This window comes from Rhinolophus ferrumequinum, chromosome 11 (assembly GCF_004115265.2).
Source record: "Rhinolophus ferrumequinum isolate MPI-CBG mRhiFer1 chromosome 11, mRhiFer1_v1.p, whole genome shotgun sequence".
NCBI classification, from domain to species: domain Eukaryota; kingdom Metazoa; phylum Chordata; class Mammalia; order Chiroptera; family Rhinolophidae; genus Rhinolophus; species Rhinolophus ferrumequinum.
In genome coordinates this window covers 82883449-82897457 of record NC_046294.1, presented here as the reverse complement: position 1 = coordinate 82897457, position 14009 = coordinate 82883449, and the positions used below count along the sequence as shown (strand labels likewise).

The 14009-nt window shown below is 50.0% G+C and overlaps 1 protein-coding gene across 24 annotated transcripts in view; it reads right to left on the bottom strand.

The window, feature by feature from the left end:
• Positions 1-547: 547 nt before the first annotated feature.
• The window catches only part of NCAM1 (neural cell adhesion molecule 1), a 312470-nt gene continuing 299008 nt past the window's right edge, over positions 548-14009 (bottom strand). For 13 of the 24 annotated variants that reach the window (XM_033119334.1, XM_033119335.1, XM_033119339.1 and 10 more), the window contains 4 exons: positions 7571-7778; positions 6468-6584; positions 4591-5406; positions 548-3167 (listed from right to left, as the gene is read on the bottom strand). In XM_033119334.1, the coding sequence (XP_032975225.1) occupies positions 3047-3167; positions 4591-5406; positions 6468-6584; positions 7571-7778 (1262 nt within the window). In that variant the 3' untranslated portion in view covers positions 548-3046. Of the gene's footprint in view, positions 3168-4590; positions 5407-6467; positions 6585-7570; positions 7779-11619; positions 14005-14009 lie in introns of those variants that run through there. The other 11 variants (XM_033119348.1, XM_033119349.1, XM_033119350.1 and 8 more) reach the window with 2 other exon arrangements.

Sequence of the window (14009 nt, the reverse complement as noted above, 5' to 3'; positions counted from 1 at the left end):
AATGCAAAGTCAAAATTCTCAGTTAGTACTCAGTATTTACACCAGTGAGAATGGAAACAAAGGTGGTCTCGATGTTTCACTTGGTAAAAAGTTTATAACAAGAGAGAAGGCCCCCGAAGTTGGGAATGCTGGGTAGGGATGTTAATGGAGATCTGAAAACCACCATCCAGACAGACAGCCTACAGTGAAAACCTGGGACTTGGAAGGCTCCATAAAAAAGTGTGAAAATAGAGTTCCACTTCAAAAGCTGCACTATATACACTACGGCCCTTCAGGATTTGGAGACCCCGTGCATGGCACCGGAGTGCCCCTGCAGCAGAACTTGGCCATGCCGGCATTTATGTGAATACATATGTATAGCACATACACATATAGACACATAGACATTGGAAAATGGTAGAGTTGATCCCTCCTTCAAAAAAATTATAAAAGAAAACTATAAGCTTTCATCTCTTAACATAAAAGATAGAACATCTTGAAAATAAAGTGACTCCCTCTTTGATTTTAGAGAAAGCATTGCTCTGTTTTATTTATTTATTTATTTATTAAGGAAAGGAAAGCTCACGCATGCAAAGACAAATCTATGTATAATGGGAGAGAGGCAGACCAAAAGGTGGGCAGAGTCTTGGGTTCCAGCTAATGGCGGAGCCAGGGTTCTGGGAGAGGGGGGTGGTCAGCCGCCTTGGGCCAGGTTATCTGAGGGTTGACTATACCTCTTTTTCTTCCTAACCATCAGCACCAAAACCACAACCACTCGGAAAGAAATGCACAGTCTTCACAATAAGCTATATTGTGGGCTTGGCCTAGGTGGTCAAAGCCATTAACATCACAAGATGAGGAACTGATCCCACTGACAACCTGGTGATAGAAAGAGCCCACCACGCCCCGCTAGGTCCCCCTGTCGCAGACACCCTGGAGCTCCCTTTCTGCTGTGCGCTCTAAGAACTGTCTTCACGGTCCTTGTTCCTAACGGCCTATGCATTTGAACCATAGATTTGTGCAAGCCCTAGAATCAAAGGGGCCAGAGCGATGTATACTGGGATCCTCCATTTCCATCCCCAGGAGCTGAGAAAATGCAAAACAACCCCACATTTAGCAAATGACAAGACCATTATTTTTCACAGTTTGAAATTATAATCTAGCATATCGCCACTGATTGGACTGCAGAAGTGTCAGAACCTTGGGGAGTGTGGCCCATAGAACGGACTCAGGGGCAGTCTTGCCACCCTTACCTCTTGCTGTTTGCACCTTAGGAAAGGAATGCATGCTGAGTCCTGATTTCTGTTTACTTAGGGTCATCTTCATCATCATAATTATTTTTATTCATTTTCTTTGTTTAAAGGCTTCAATTCCTTTTAAGAGTTATTTTTGTTTCCTGAATATTTTTTCTGAACTATCTGCTATACCTTCCACAACCAAACTATGTTGAAGTTTTATTTCAATACTATGACAAAAACACGTTTCACACTAAAATATTCACGCATCCACAGTGCACAAGCTTGCAGTTCTAAAGTAGAATGAGAAAAAAAAAAAGCAAAATTTCTATACAAAGGGCTGGCTTTTCCCTTCTCCCCCCTCCCATTCCCCTTAAAGTTTCTGTATTTTTCCCCCACTTGGTTTCCAATCCAGGAAAGTTGTGTTATTACTCCAGACAGCAGGTTTGTTTTTGTTGTTGTTGTTTGTTTCTTTTGTTTCTACAAATGCTGCCTAAGTGAACAGAAGGCCGATGTTACTTCAACAGATTTCCAAAAAAAGACACTAATTCCCTGAAGCACACATGCTCTTCCGCTCAAATCTAGATTCTGGGCTCAAAAAGAAATCGTATGTATATATTTTATTTGGCTTTCTACAAAAAGGGGATGTTTGGGGTAAAAAACGTGTGTTCACCAAGACCAGCCCCAACTATACAATCTTCTCTGCTTCATTCAACAAAGCCTAAGGGATCCTTCAAAAGGAAGGACGCAGACGCCTGGGGAGCAGATCCTTTTTCACAGATACAGGCAGGTGGTGGCTAATCAGAAAGTGGTCTAACCCCCAAGGAAACACCAAGAATCAAAAAGAAAACCATTCTGGAACAAGATGGATTTTCACCTGAGTTGGACGCAGGCAAAAATTTCAAATCAGAGTAGGGGGAAGTGCCACTGTAAACAATCACATTGTGTAAAGTTGTCCAGTGCTAAAGCCTGTGAGGACCTGACCCACCTCTAGGCAGGATTTGTAACTTAAAAAAGAAAAAAAAAGGCAGCTATTTTACACGGACATTTAAACACAATCGAAGTCAAACATTTGTCAACTTGTAAACACTGGAAAACAAAGTTGGCAGAAAGGAAAAACAAAAAACAAAAAAAGAACAAAAAGAAAAGGAAAGAAAAAGAAATCCGAACACTGCAAATTGAGATCTACCCCCAGAAGCTGCAATTTGGCATTCTTCCTACAAAACAAGAGTCTACGTGGGAATTGAATTCAGCTAGAAAGGGTGACACACTTTGCATACTGAACAAATACAAAGTGAACAGAAATTATAACTTATTTATGAGGTTTTACAGAGTTGAAACTTGACTGAAAGTATAAAAATAAACTTGGACTTTGTTCATTCGGTTAGTCTTAGTGCCTGGAAGTATTTCTCTGAAACTGGTCTGTGCCAATTGGGTAACACCAAGTGCGGTCTTCCTAAACCTAGATTTTTTTTTTTTTTGAGCTTCCTAGATTCTTAATTTGGGGTCCTTTTGTTTGATTCTTAAATGGTTTCAGGGAACGGAGTGTCCTAGTTTGGCTGTGGGTTTAACCTTTTTGTCTCATTTTCTTACAAGTGAGTGCACAACAAAGGAATCCTTTCTATAAACCTACAAAAAGGAGATCCCATGTTTATCTGTTTAGTTTTTTTTTTTTAAAGGCAAAAGACACTAGAGGAATGAGGGTTGTGTGTGTGTGTGTGTGTGTATGCGTGTGTGTGTGTGTGTGTGTGTGTGTGGTGATATTGGAAATGCTCTGGTGAAGCTGTTGTGTCACTTTTTATTTTTGATCTTTGCTTGTCTCTTGTCACCCATCATGCTTTGCTCTCGTTCTCCTTCGTTTGCGTGGCGTCGTTGGGGACCGTCTTGACTTCTGCTGGCGCTGGCTTTGTTTCTGTCTCCTGGCACTCCGACTTTGCTTCTACAGGGCCCTTCCTGCAGAAAATTGAGAAAACAGCTCTGAGACTACGGTCTGCAGTAACTCACCCTTCAGCCAATCCCTCAGGGGGTGCTCCAGTTAGAGCAGTGGCTTCTGACTTCAGCTGCACGTTGGAATCACCTGGGAGCTGTAAAAACCACTGAGGCTGGGGTGTACCCCAAAAATCCTGATTTAATTGGTCTGGACATGGTGACTTTTAAAGCATCCAAGTGATTCTAAACGTGCATCCAAAGTTGATAGGCATTGAATCGGAGGAATGAGGCCTTTCCCATTCCAGCCCTAATTTGATGCCAGGGTCTAGGTCTTTACCGGGGACAGTGGAGGGGCTAGCAGAGGCAGCCTTTCCTCATCCTGGTGGACTTCAGTTGCAGCAGTTCAGCTTGGTATAAATGAGGCATGCTGGGCTGGGTTCCCCAGTACTGACTCCAGGGGCCCCTCCTGTAAACCACCTGCTCTTGCCTGTTCCCACCCCCCCACCCCACCCCGTGCCATGTTTCATGGTGAGGCCTCTGTGGCTTGCCTGGGCAGGGGGAGAAAATGCTCTTTGTTCCTGAGGCAGCTTTCCCTGAGAGTCTGGTGACAGGCTAGAGTGGGCTGCCAAGCAGAGGGGAAGTTGAGTGGGGTCGAGTAGGCAGGGCTGTCAGAGTCCTTTTCCTTCCTGACCAAGACCTAGCGCTCCTGGTGAGAGTCCCCTTGCAGCTCTTGGTAGCAGCACCACAGCTTATCTGGTATCAGCCTCTGGAGACTCTATAAAAACCTAGGTCTGACCCTGCCTCAGTCAGGCCCAGGAGCCAGAATCTGGTCTAAGGACACACTGGGGCAGGCTCAAACCCCAGTTGGTGCCACTGCATTTTGGCATCACCATTAAGAAAGTTATAAGCTTAAGGACCTTCTTTGAACTTGGGAGCTCTGAGTCCTCCAAGTCACTCAAGGGCAGGAGAAGCAAAAGTAGGTGGGAGTGTGTGTGGGCATCTGGGAGGGAGTGTGCCAGGCCTTCTGGACCGCTTCCTGAGTAACAGTACTGTTCTTGTGTGGACATAGCCTGGCATGGGATAACACACCGATTGCCTGTGGGCCCCAGGTTGGCCAATAGGGCACTTTGGTCTCCTTAGCTCGCTTCCCAAACTATGCTCATCCGTGGCCCAACTGCAAGGGCCCCCCCAGGGAAAACAGATGCCACTGCTAGGATGATAAGGAGAAAACATAATTAACATGGCCTAATTAGTGGGCAGGTGGCTGCTTGCTGGGCCCCGCTGTCTGTCCCCACCCCCAACCCCCCTCTGCCTTATGCCGCCCTTTGGTTGACAGAGAAGTCCTGGATTAGGCTGAGGACGTATCTAACAAGAAGGACACAGCACAGCACAAACGCACACCACCACGGGACACAACCCCACGACAGTAGACAAGGAGAGGCCGTACTCGGTCTTTGCTGGTGCAGGCGAAACAGAGCTGTCTGCAGTGGAAGGAGCAAGCTCAGAGGCTTGTCCACTGGCCCCAGCGGCGGGAGCAGGAGAACCCAGGGCTGCAAAAACATCCTTTGCAAGGTCAATATCTGGGGTCTTGAAGTTCCCTTCGTCCATTTTAAAGTCCTCGCCCTGGGCAGGGTTTGTGGTGCTGACGGAGGCAGCCTCGCTCTTCAGGCTAGTGAGGGCCGTGGCTGCCTCGCTCGGGCTCTTCACGGCGCCGGGCTGGGTGGGCTCAGGGTCCGGGCCTTTGGTGCTAGGGGCCTCCTGCTTGGCCTGGGGGACTTCTGTGACAGGGCCAGCCACTGCTGCTAGGGGACTGGCTGCCCCGGCTGAGGTGGGGGCCGGCGAAGGGGCTGGCTTGCTCACTGGAGGGGCCTTGGAGGCCTCCCCCACACTGGCAGGGGCGCTTGGGCTGAGCACAGCCCCCTGGTTAGCCAAGACACTAGAAGACAAATTGCTGGCAGCAGGGGCTGAGGTCGGGGTGTCGCTCAGGTCAACGAGGGGGGCCACCTTGGGGGCTGCAGCTTGGGGTGGGGAGGAGGTGGTGACACCAGGCCCCTTGGAAGGGGTGGCCTGGCTGATGGGCACAGAGTTTGAGTCGGGTGTGGCCGTGGCTGGGGGTGCAATACTGGAGGTCAGGGTGGTGGTCTCACTGGTGGGGCTGTTCTGAGCAGTGGCAAAGGTTTCGGTGATAGTGTCAGAGTTAGCGGTCACGGTGGTGACAGAAGGCAGCATGTCCTCGACAGTGGCTGTGGTATCAGCAGGCAGCCTGTGGAGAGGACAGGAAGTAGAAGAGAATAGACAATGAAGCTGGGACGAGACAGAGAAGCGGGGGAAGGGCCGAATCCAAGGAGGGGGCTGTGGGCAGGGCATGCAGTTATGCACAGGCATGGACACAGGCCCACAGAGAAACGATGACTTGAGAGGAAGCACATGCCCAGGTGGGCAGAAGAAGAGACAGGAGACGACAGAGAACAAGGCAGTCAGTCTAAAAGGGACCTGCTGGCCCTTCCTCCCTGTTGACTCCCTCCAGCTTTCTGCACAGGGCTCCCTTCCCCATGCCTTGCTTGCATCTCGGCTCAAGGAGAGGCAGATTTCAGCTCAGCGTCCCCCACTGCAGGCATCCTAAGTCCTTGAGGAATTGGGCCCAGCTGCCCTACAGGGCTCCAAAGGCAGTGATGGGGAAAGTCAGCAATAAGGCAGGCGATGAATGCTCCAAGGGGCCCTGAGAGCCACAGGATCCTCAGCCACAGGTTTTGTTCTTCCATTAAGCTCTAATCCCCATAAGACCCATGATAGCCAGGCAGTCATTACAACCACAGCCCGACATGGTTTCTGACTGAGGGTCCCTGAGGCTTCCAAGAACAGGAGAGCCAGGGAGCTTTACCAGGTCCCAAGTTCCCTCACCCTTTTAGGAAGAATGTAGAAAACCCTAGAATTCTTGGAAATCCTAAACAGAATTTTCGAAGCCTCTCAACGCTCGGCCTCTCTCAATGACATTTCGTCCCCTTAAGCCATTTCCAGGATATGTGTGTGTGTGTGTGTGTGAGAGAGAGAGACTTGGGAACTGGGTCTAGCGAATCCCACTTATGCAGGGAGCTTCTTAAGGGCACCTACAGCCACCCTAATAGAACCAAGAATGTCTTCTCTGTAGGGAGAGAGTGGGGTCAAGCATTTCTCAGCCAAGGCATTTCTGGCCAAAGGCTCCAAAATTCTGGCCTGCAGTGTCTGGCCAGGAGCTGTGGGTGGGGAGCATGGGAGGTGTAGGCAGGGGGATAAGGTGGGTGTGGGGCTCTGCTGCAGAGGGAGCAGCCCCTCCCCAACACGTACTCAGGCTCTGTCAGTGGTGTGGTCTCGTTGGGCTCTGTGTGCTTCCCTCCATCATGGTTTGGGGTTCGTTCTTCCTCGGTTCGCACCTCCACAATGGGCTCCTTGGACTCATCTTTCCTGCAAAGAGAGCTCAGCTCATTCAGTCCTGGGGGGCTGCGGGAGGGGTGGGCTCCCAGGGAAGCTAGCTGTAACTCGGGCACCTGGGCCTGGTCCAAGGCGGCCAGGTGGGCATCTAGAGCCAGATCCAAGTGCATCACCCTCAGTGCCCACTCTTGCTAGCTGTGTGACCTTGAACATCTGATTTGCTCACCCTTGTCTCCATTTTCTCATCTGTAAAATGGGGCAAATAACAGTATCTACCTCACCTAGCGGGTGCAACATTAACCGACATAATGACTGTAAAGTGCTTCGCACAGTGCCTGGCACAGATAAATGCTCAAATGATTGATATTTATATACATATAAGTATGTACACATACATGTTCCTGTATGTATATGCATGTGTGCATGCATATACAATGCCTGGCATATGGTGGTGCTGAATGTCTTATTTCATTCTCTGTCCCTTCTTGTCTTGCTCCCCCCAGCTCAGCCCCACCCAGTGACAGCCTACGAAGGCTCCTGCTAACTGGCTCAGGATCTGTTTCTCCAGAGATGCTGGAGGGGATAGCATCTGGATTGTCAGCTCCAGGCCAGGAATTTTTATCTGTTTTGTTCCCCACGGTACCCTGGTTCCTGGGAACGGTGCCTTGCCCATAGTAACTTTTCAATAAATATTTGCTGAGTGATGCACGAATGAATGAATGACAGTAAGGCAAGTGTCTCTCAAATCCTGGCCCCGCAAGCTTGGCTCTGAAAATTCCCCTCATTTTGACTTAGGCAGGGATTTTCAAACTTCCGTGAGATTCTAGTACACTAGATGTGAGGCTGAGCCCAACCGTCTGATTTTCAAACCGGGACTCCCAAAAACCAGGCTTTGAGAAACATTTCTCTAATGCTTGCTTCCCCTCGGGTTTTCAAATGGGAAAACTGAGGTAGCTCAGCAGCTGGGCCCCTGGGCTGGGGCAATGCCCAGACCTCAGCAACAGCGGGTGTGCACTCACGAGAAGGCGGCTTTGCCCTCCTCCATGTCCTTGCCCTTGGCTCCGGGCCCGGCCTTTCCGCACAGGTTGACAGCAATGCACATGAGCAGGCCACACTTGTTCAGGAAGTAGCAGGTGATGTCGACCACCACCAGGAGCAGGACGAAGATGACAATGAGAATGCCCACGATGGCCCCGGTGCTCAGGCCTGCGGTGGGGCTGCCGTTGGCTTGAGTGGGAGGAGAAAGAGGGACGGCTGATGGTTAACACACTGAGATGCAGGCCCCTGGACCCTGCAGAGCAAAAGCCCCTGAGAGTGGGGTAGGGCCCACAGGACAAAGCCATGGCATTCGTGTTCAGAGTGACACCTTCCCTGGTGTCAGATGTATTGAGACAACAGGGTCTCTCTATATTTTCAAGAGGGAGGGGTGGCAGCCTCATCTTAAAGACCAGGGGACAGGGGCATGAGGCACCCACAAGTCAGGACGAAACTGGGGACTGGGAGCTGGGTTTCCATCTCTGCTCTCAACTTCCGGGCCTCCCCCAGACCCACCCTCAGCCATATCCCTGTGAGCCCTGGAAGCAGGTGGGCAGGCAGTGCTCACTGGTTTCACGCTAGGCCATGGCTCCTGGGAGCAGTCAGGGACAGGGTCCCAAATGGGGTGGCAGAGGGTCCCCAGGGCTTCCTTTGGGCTTGTGGTAGGTAACATCAGGCACAAAAAGATGCCCAATACACTACCCCAGTTCTCCCCTCTTTAGGAATAGCTCCAGAAGACCCCAGCATTGGGCCACAATGGCGTCATTGTTTACCCTTCTGCATTGCACCCAGGACGATGAATGAAGTCATTTACTCTGGAGACATGGAGTTCTCCCCAGGCCCGGTGGGCAAGGTGAAAGTTCTGGGAATACTCACCATCTGGCGCTCAGGCACCTTTAGATTACACTTTAGGAAACCAGCAGACTCACCCCGAGATGCCCACCCACATGGACAGGCTCGCTCACATTCAGGACAAATGTTCACCACAGATAGATACATTCCCACATTCGAGCAGCTCCCAGCATCCCCTCTGGCTGGGCTCACTGTGAATGAGTCACTCTCTGTCCTAATCCCTTGGTGTCCACCTGAAATCCCCCAGGGCCCTGGACTACTGATGGTATCACAGAAGGACCCCAGGCTCAGCTCCCGAGAGCCCCCTTATGATGGATGTTACTTGCTTAAAGTGGACCCACTGACCAGTGTCTGGGAGACAGCAGTCATGCTACAGGAAGAAGAACCCATGCAGGGCTCTTCCTCTAAGTCAATGTGGAAACAAGGACCCCAGACTGAAATAGGGGCACTTCTGCTTTGTTTTTCTTCTTCTGGAAGGAGAGGGTCCCAGAACTGGCAGCCCCATCCCACCACCAGACCTTGTCTGAAGCTTCCTATGTCCTCAGGACTCACTGGAGGCGGAAGTGTGGCCATACCTGGATCTCACTATGCTTTGCCGAGATCCAGCGGCCTGCCACTGACGACCACACCAGATAACGGAAGTGTAACTCAGGATAACGAGTGCTGGGGATGGTCACACATTCTTCTTTTTCTTATGTAGTCTGGGTTCCTGGAGGGGACTCCTTTGTCTGAGCTAGGGGTCCCTGCTGAGGCCCTACAACCAGCAGCAGTCTCATTCCACTGGTCCTTATTTCAAACTTCAGTTCAGGCTACAGGCTACCAGCCTCGCATGACAAAGATGACCCCTCGCAACCCAATTCCTAGTGCCCAGGGCGCAGCTGGGCCTCCGCCAGAGGAGCCTCCCAAGCTCTCAAACATTTTTGGCCCCTTTGCGACCTTGGTCTTTCCTCCCAGCCTTTCCCGTTTTATTCTCGTTACTCCTATCTGCCATTTTCTGTTCATTGACATGCTATGTATTTGGCTGCACCCTCCAGAATGTCCTAGCCGGTACCCTGTCTGTCTTATGTCTCCCCAGCATCTAGGACAACCCAATTTATAGGAAGTGATCGAAGAACATTTGTTGAACAAATGAACAGGTGTTTAGCCTGGAGAGGAGAATGCTGTCTTCAGATATTTATAGATGTGTTGTGAGAAGGAAGAGTAGTCTTATTTGGTTTTACCAGTGGATGAAGACTATGAGGTGAGAAGCAGATTTTAGCTCCATATGAGAAAGAACTAGCCCACAGAGCTATTCAAACGTGGTGTGACCTGCCTCAGCAGGTGAGCGCCTTGCTGTTGGACGCATTCCAGCCGCAGCTGGACACCCCTTGGGAGGGACGCCACGATGTTCTGGATGAGGTTCCTGCACCGGGCAGGGTCTGGGACACAGGGTGTCTTCAAGTCCTCTGCAATTGTAAGAGCCTGTCATTGCACACTGACGTCCTACAGTACCTAGTACATGGTACAGTCCTCCTTAATGTCAATCTCCTCCAGAGTGTCGACTAAGACAGACTTTTTCCTGGAAGACTAAAATGTTGGTAGGTCCCATCTTTATTCATTGATTCTTGTGATTTTATTTTTACATGAAAACTAAATAGTTCAGTGTAATGTTTCTCTACCTGCAGCAGAATTCCTGGGGTGCTTTGTTAAAAATTTAGATTCTGGGGCTTCCCAATTCTACCAAATCAGAATCTCTGGGGTGAAGCTCAGGAATCAGGGTTTGCTCGAGCCCCCCAGGTGATCCTATGTATATTAGAGTTAGAGGACCACTGTTTGTAGCTCTTCTCATCCCTGCATTACAATGTGAAGCAGCTGTTTCTATGACTCGCCACCCAAGGATGAGTTGTGGAGTCCCACCTGGTGGCCTTGACCTAATTGATGTACTGGATTGATGAAAAGAAAGCAAAGATTATCCCCAAGGGAAAAGGGACAACCCAGTTCACCACTCAGAGCCTAGACTTCTAAAGGAAGTTAGGTGCTCCTCAAGCTGGAGGAAGAGTGTGTGTAGCTTTCACAAAAAGAAGCATAAATAAGTGAAATACCAGGATACAGATGAAAGGGTATTCAAGTCAAACCCACACTCATTATCTCTCAGTGGATGTTACAGAATTATTTAGTGCGGGAAAGCTAGAACAAAGGTCATCTCCTGCATCATCCACAACATTTTATAAAAGGAAAACAAAAATGACCTTCCGGGGCCTATCTTTGCGCCATCTTCCTCCTGACCTCCCTTGACTGACTCACCTGCCCACCTGCATGCAAAGAGCGCTTCTTGGGAGCAGTTCCTCCATAACCTCTGGGGCTAGAGCTAACCTGAAGAGTGAGGGTACAAAGCCAGGGCTGTCCATCTGTGGTTCCTGGTGTGGGAGAGACTGGCACTGAACTGGGAACTGACTTGCCCCAAGACGGAGACCTCCAAATGCCTACTTTCTTAAGTGCCTTGGATGGGAATACGAGTCTCACATTTACAGACACCCAGGGGGTCTTGAGTCATCATGCCACAGGATCTTGACACAGCAGAAGTGTCCCCTCCAGCCCATGGCTCTCAGAACAATTGAACTGGGGTTCTGGTTCACTCACAAACCCCCGACACATCTGCTTGCGACTGCCAGGAATCTGCTAACCAGAAGGCTGGTGCTGGGGGCTTTCAGGCAGTGTGGTTATAAACAGAATAGGGGTTGCCAATGAGAACTTTCTCTCAGATTCTCTCTACCACAAGGTCACTTTGTGCAGCCTCTGTTAGAGTTTTAAAGGGAGCTGTGAAATTGGGAGGCCTTGCTACAGAGTTGTATATTTGGTGACCCAGAGTGTGTGCCCCTGACTCCAAAGTGACCACCTCTGGGTTCTGCAAAGGCATTTACCACCCCCCAACCCCCCCACCTGCTGGGGACTAGGAAAGTCTAAGGAGGCAGTGACCCACAACGACTCTTAGGATAGCTGAGAAAAACACATAGCTTCTCATTAGGAAAGGGAAGTGTTTCCTTCACTAGAACTCCACTCAGCAGGCTACAAGTTTGGGGTACAAGCTAAATGGCCCTCTGGGGCAATCAAAGTCATCCAGGTACATGTAAGGTGGAGGGAAAGGACTTGTGACACTAGGTAGGACACACACTATCAAATAAAATCAGAACACACTGGAGAGTTCACATGAACTGTTATTTCCTTTAATAATGCAAAGGTGTAAACTTCATAAAGGCCTTGCTGATTATCTACACAACAATGTTAGCATTCTTATTAGTAGAAAAACGTGATCCAAACTTGCTGTATAAATATTCCAAAAATGAGCAGAGGCACCCTGTGGCATGTGGAGCATGGGCAGTGCAGACACAGGGCGCGGAGCTAGGCAACGAGCGCGCACTCCTGCAGGGCTCTCTGAGGGCTGCTATCTTAGGGATTCCTGGAGGTGCTGGGGGCGCCAGCCGTGACCAAGAACTCAGTGTCTAGTGGGAGTGGGTGTGTTCTCGTGCTGTCTCCCCAAGGGCATCCCATTATAAACCGTGGGCCTGTCTAAATGCGGCCACTGTCATGACTCCAAAGTTGCTTCAGCTGAGGCCTGCAAGGCCCCAGGGTGTGTTGAGGGGACAGGGCCGTGTCAGGCCTCCCCTCACTTTGGGCTACATCTCCAAAGAGTCCTTTCAGAAACACCAACACTGTCCCCCACCTGTGGGTAGGTCTGGGACCTGAGTGGGGCCGACCTGAGATGGGTGCTCCTGGGTGGACATGTGACTGATGCCCAAGATGATATGAAGAACATGCTGGGAGCCGGGAACACAGTGAGTGGTCATCTGCGTGAGGACCACTCTCTCCCTCCCTCGCCCTCTCTGCAGCGCTTGCCAGCTGGGGTTCCCGTACCGGGCCCGGAAGCACCATGTGCCTCTCCTCAATGCTCTGACTTGTGCCTAAGAACCATGCTGCTGCTTTTGCTGCCCAGGTGTGAGGAGGTCAGGGAGCCCAGGTGGGGAGGTGTGAGAGGGGCCAGGGGCAGCCGGGGCTGGGCTAAGAGGCACTACCTGCCTGAACTGTGGGGCAGCATTTGGTGTCTGCACATGAGTCTCTAAACTATGAGTTCTGGGCACACTGGCAGCTCTGCCCTGCAAGCCACGGGATCACTTGGATTCCCAAAGGGAAAGGCTAGTCCTTGAACATTAAAAAATAACAAAAGAACTGAAAAATAAAGAGACCAAAAAGAACAAAAATCAGACTTCTGTGGAGATGCTCAGAGATGAGATGTGTAGAATGATATGTGACCACAATGGTGGGAGGGAGTTTTTATTCAGCAGAAATTCCATCCAGGCACACACTGATGTTACTAAAGCAGGACTCACCCTGAATCTCCATGTGGGACTTTTGCAAACACCAGCCCATTTCCTCTCCTGGGCACTTGGGGAGGTGTACTCCCCAACAGCCCCGAGGAGCAGCTGGCTTTCACCAGGTTTAAAAATGTCACTAAAGCCCCTGACCAACAGGGGGCTTGGAGCATTCGGGAAGTATGACAGGCTGACTGAGTTCTAATTTCTCAACACTCCAGGTTGAGCAGTCTTGGAGTGTCCTATCCCCTCCCTTCTGCCTGTGAACATGTATGGGGAGGGAGCAGGGCTCATGCCTGGCTCCGAGCAGATGCTTCCAACTTGGGGGACTGACCTGTGTGATAACGTGAGTCACTGCTGAACCACAACCCCCAAGACAGGAGGCTCTGTGCTGAGCTGCAGTGGTGCAGGTCCCTGGGACACATGCACCTGGGACACAAAGCCAACAGATGTCGGGCACAGCACAGGTTGGCCCTGTTCACAGAGCCACATTGGGTGCTGATTTTAATACCAGGACCAAAGCGCCTCCCAGAATCTTTGATCAGCCCCAGGAAATACTCAAGAAATCTAATTTCTTCCACTGCATGGGCAACAGAGTGACTTAATTTGCCATCATGTCAGCAGAATGTTCGTGAATCCCAGTGATCGGACTCCCTTACCATAGGCGCTGAAATGCAAGCAAAGCCAACTACGTATTGAGCGTGGGGCTGGCATGGGGGGCATGTGGTGATTTTAACAAGCCGATTTAAGCTTTAGGGATACTAAGAAATCTTCCTCTGCTACGTCATTTTCGGGTCAGAACAACAACAACAAAAATGCAACAAGTAGCAGATGTACAGAAACATCTCTGTAAACCTAGCATAATGTTTTTTAAAAATACTGTTTAAAGAAAAGAGCTCCCGAATATTTTGTACTGCCACTCAAGGGGTAAACTCCTTTTGAAGTGGCACAAAAGTATATGTAAATGGAAAACTGTCTGGAGGTTCAGCCTTTTCCAATTGCCAAACCTTCCTCTTCCACATAGAGTGTGTGGTGGCGTGGCCGTGGTGGTCCTGACACGTTCTTCCAAAGGGGGCACTGATAATTCTCATAGGAACTGGGCTTTTAAGCAAATTTAATTTTTTTCGTGTTCTCAAGTTCCTAACAGAGCAAAAGAAGAGTCACTGCAGAGAAAAGCAATGAGACAAAGGTGTAGGACGCGGAGGAGCTTCCCAAGGTCGCTGCA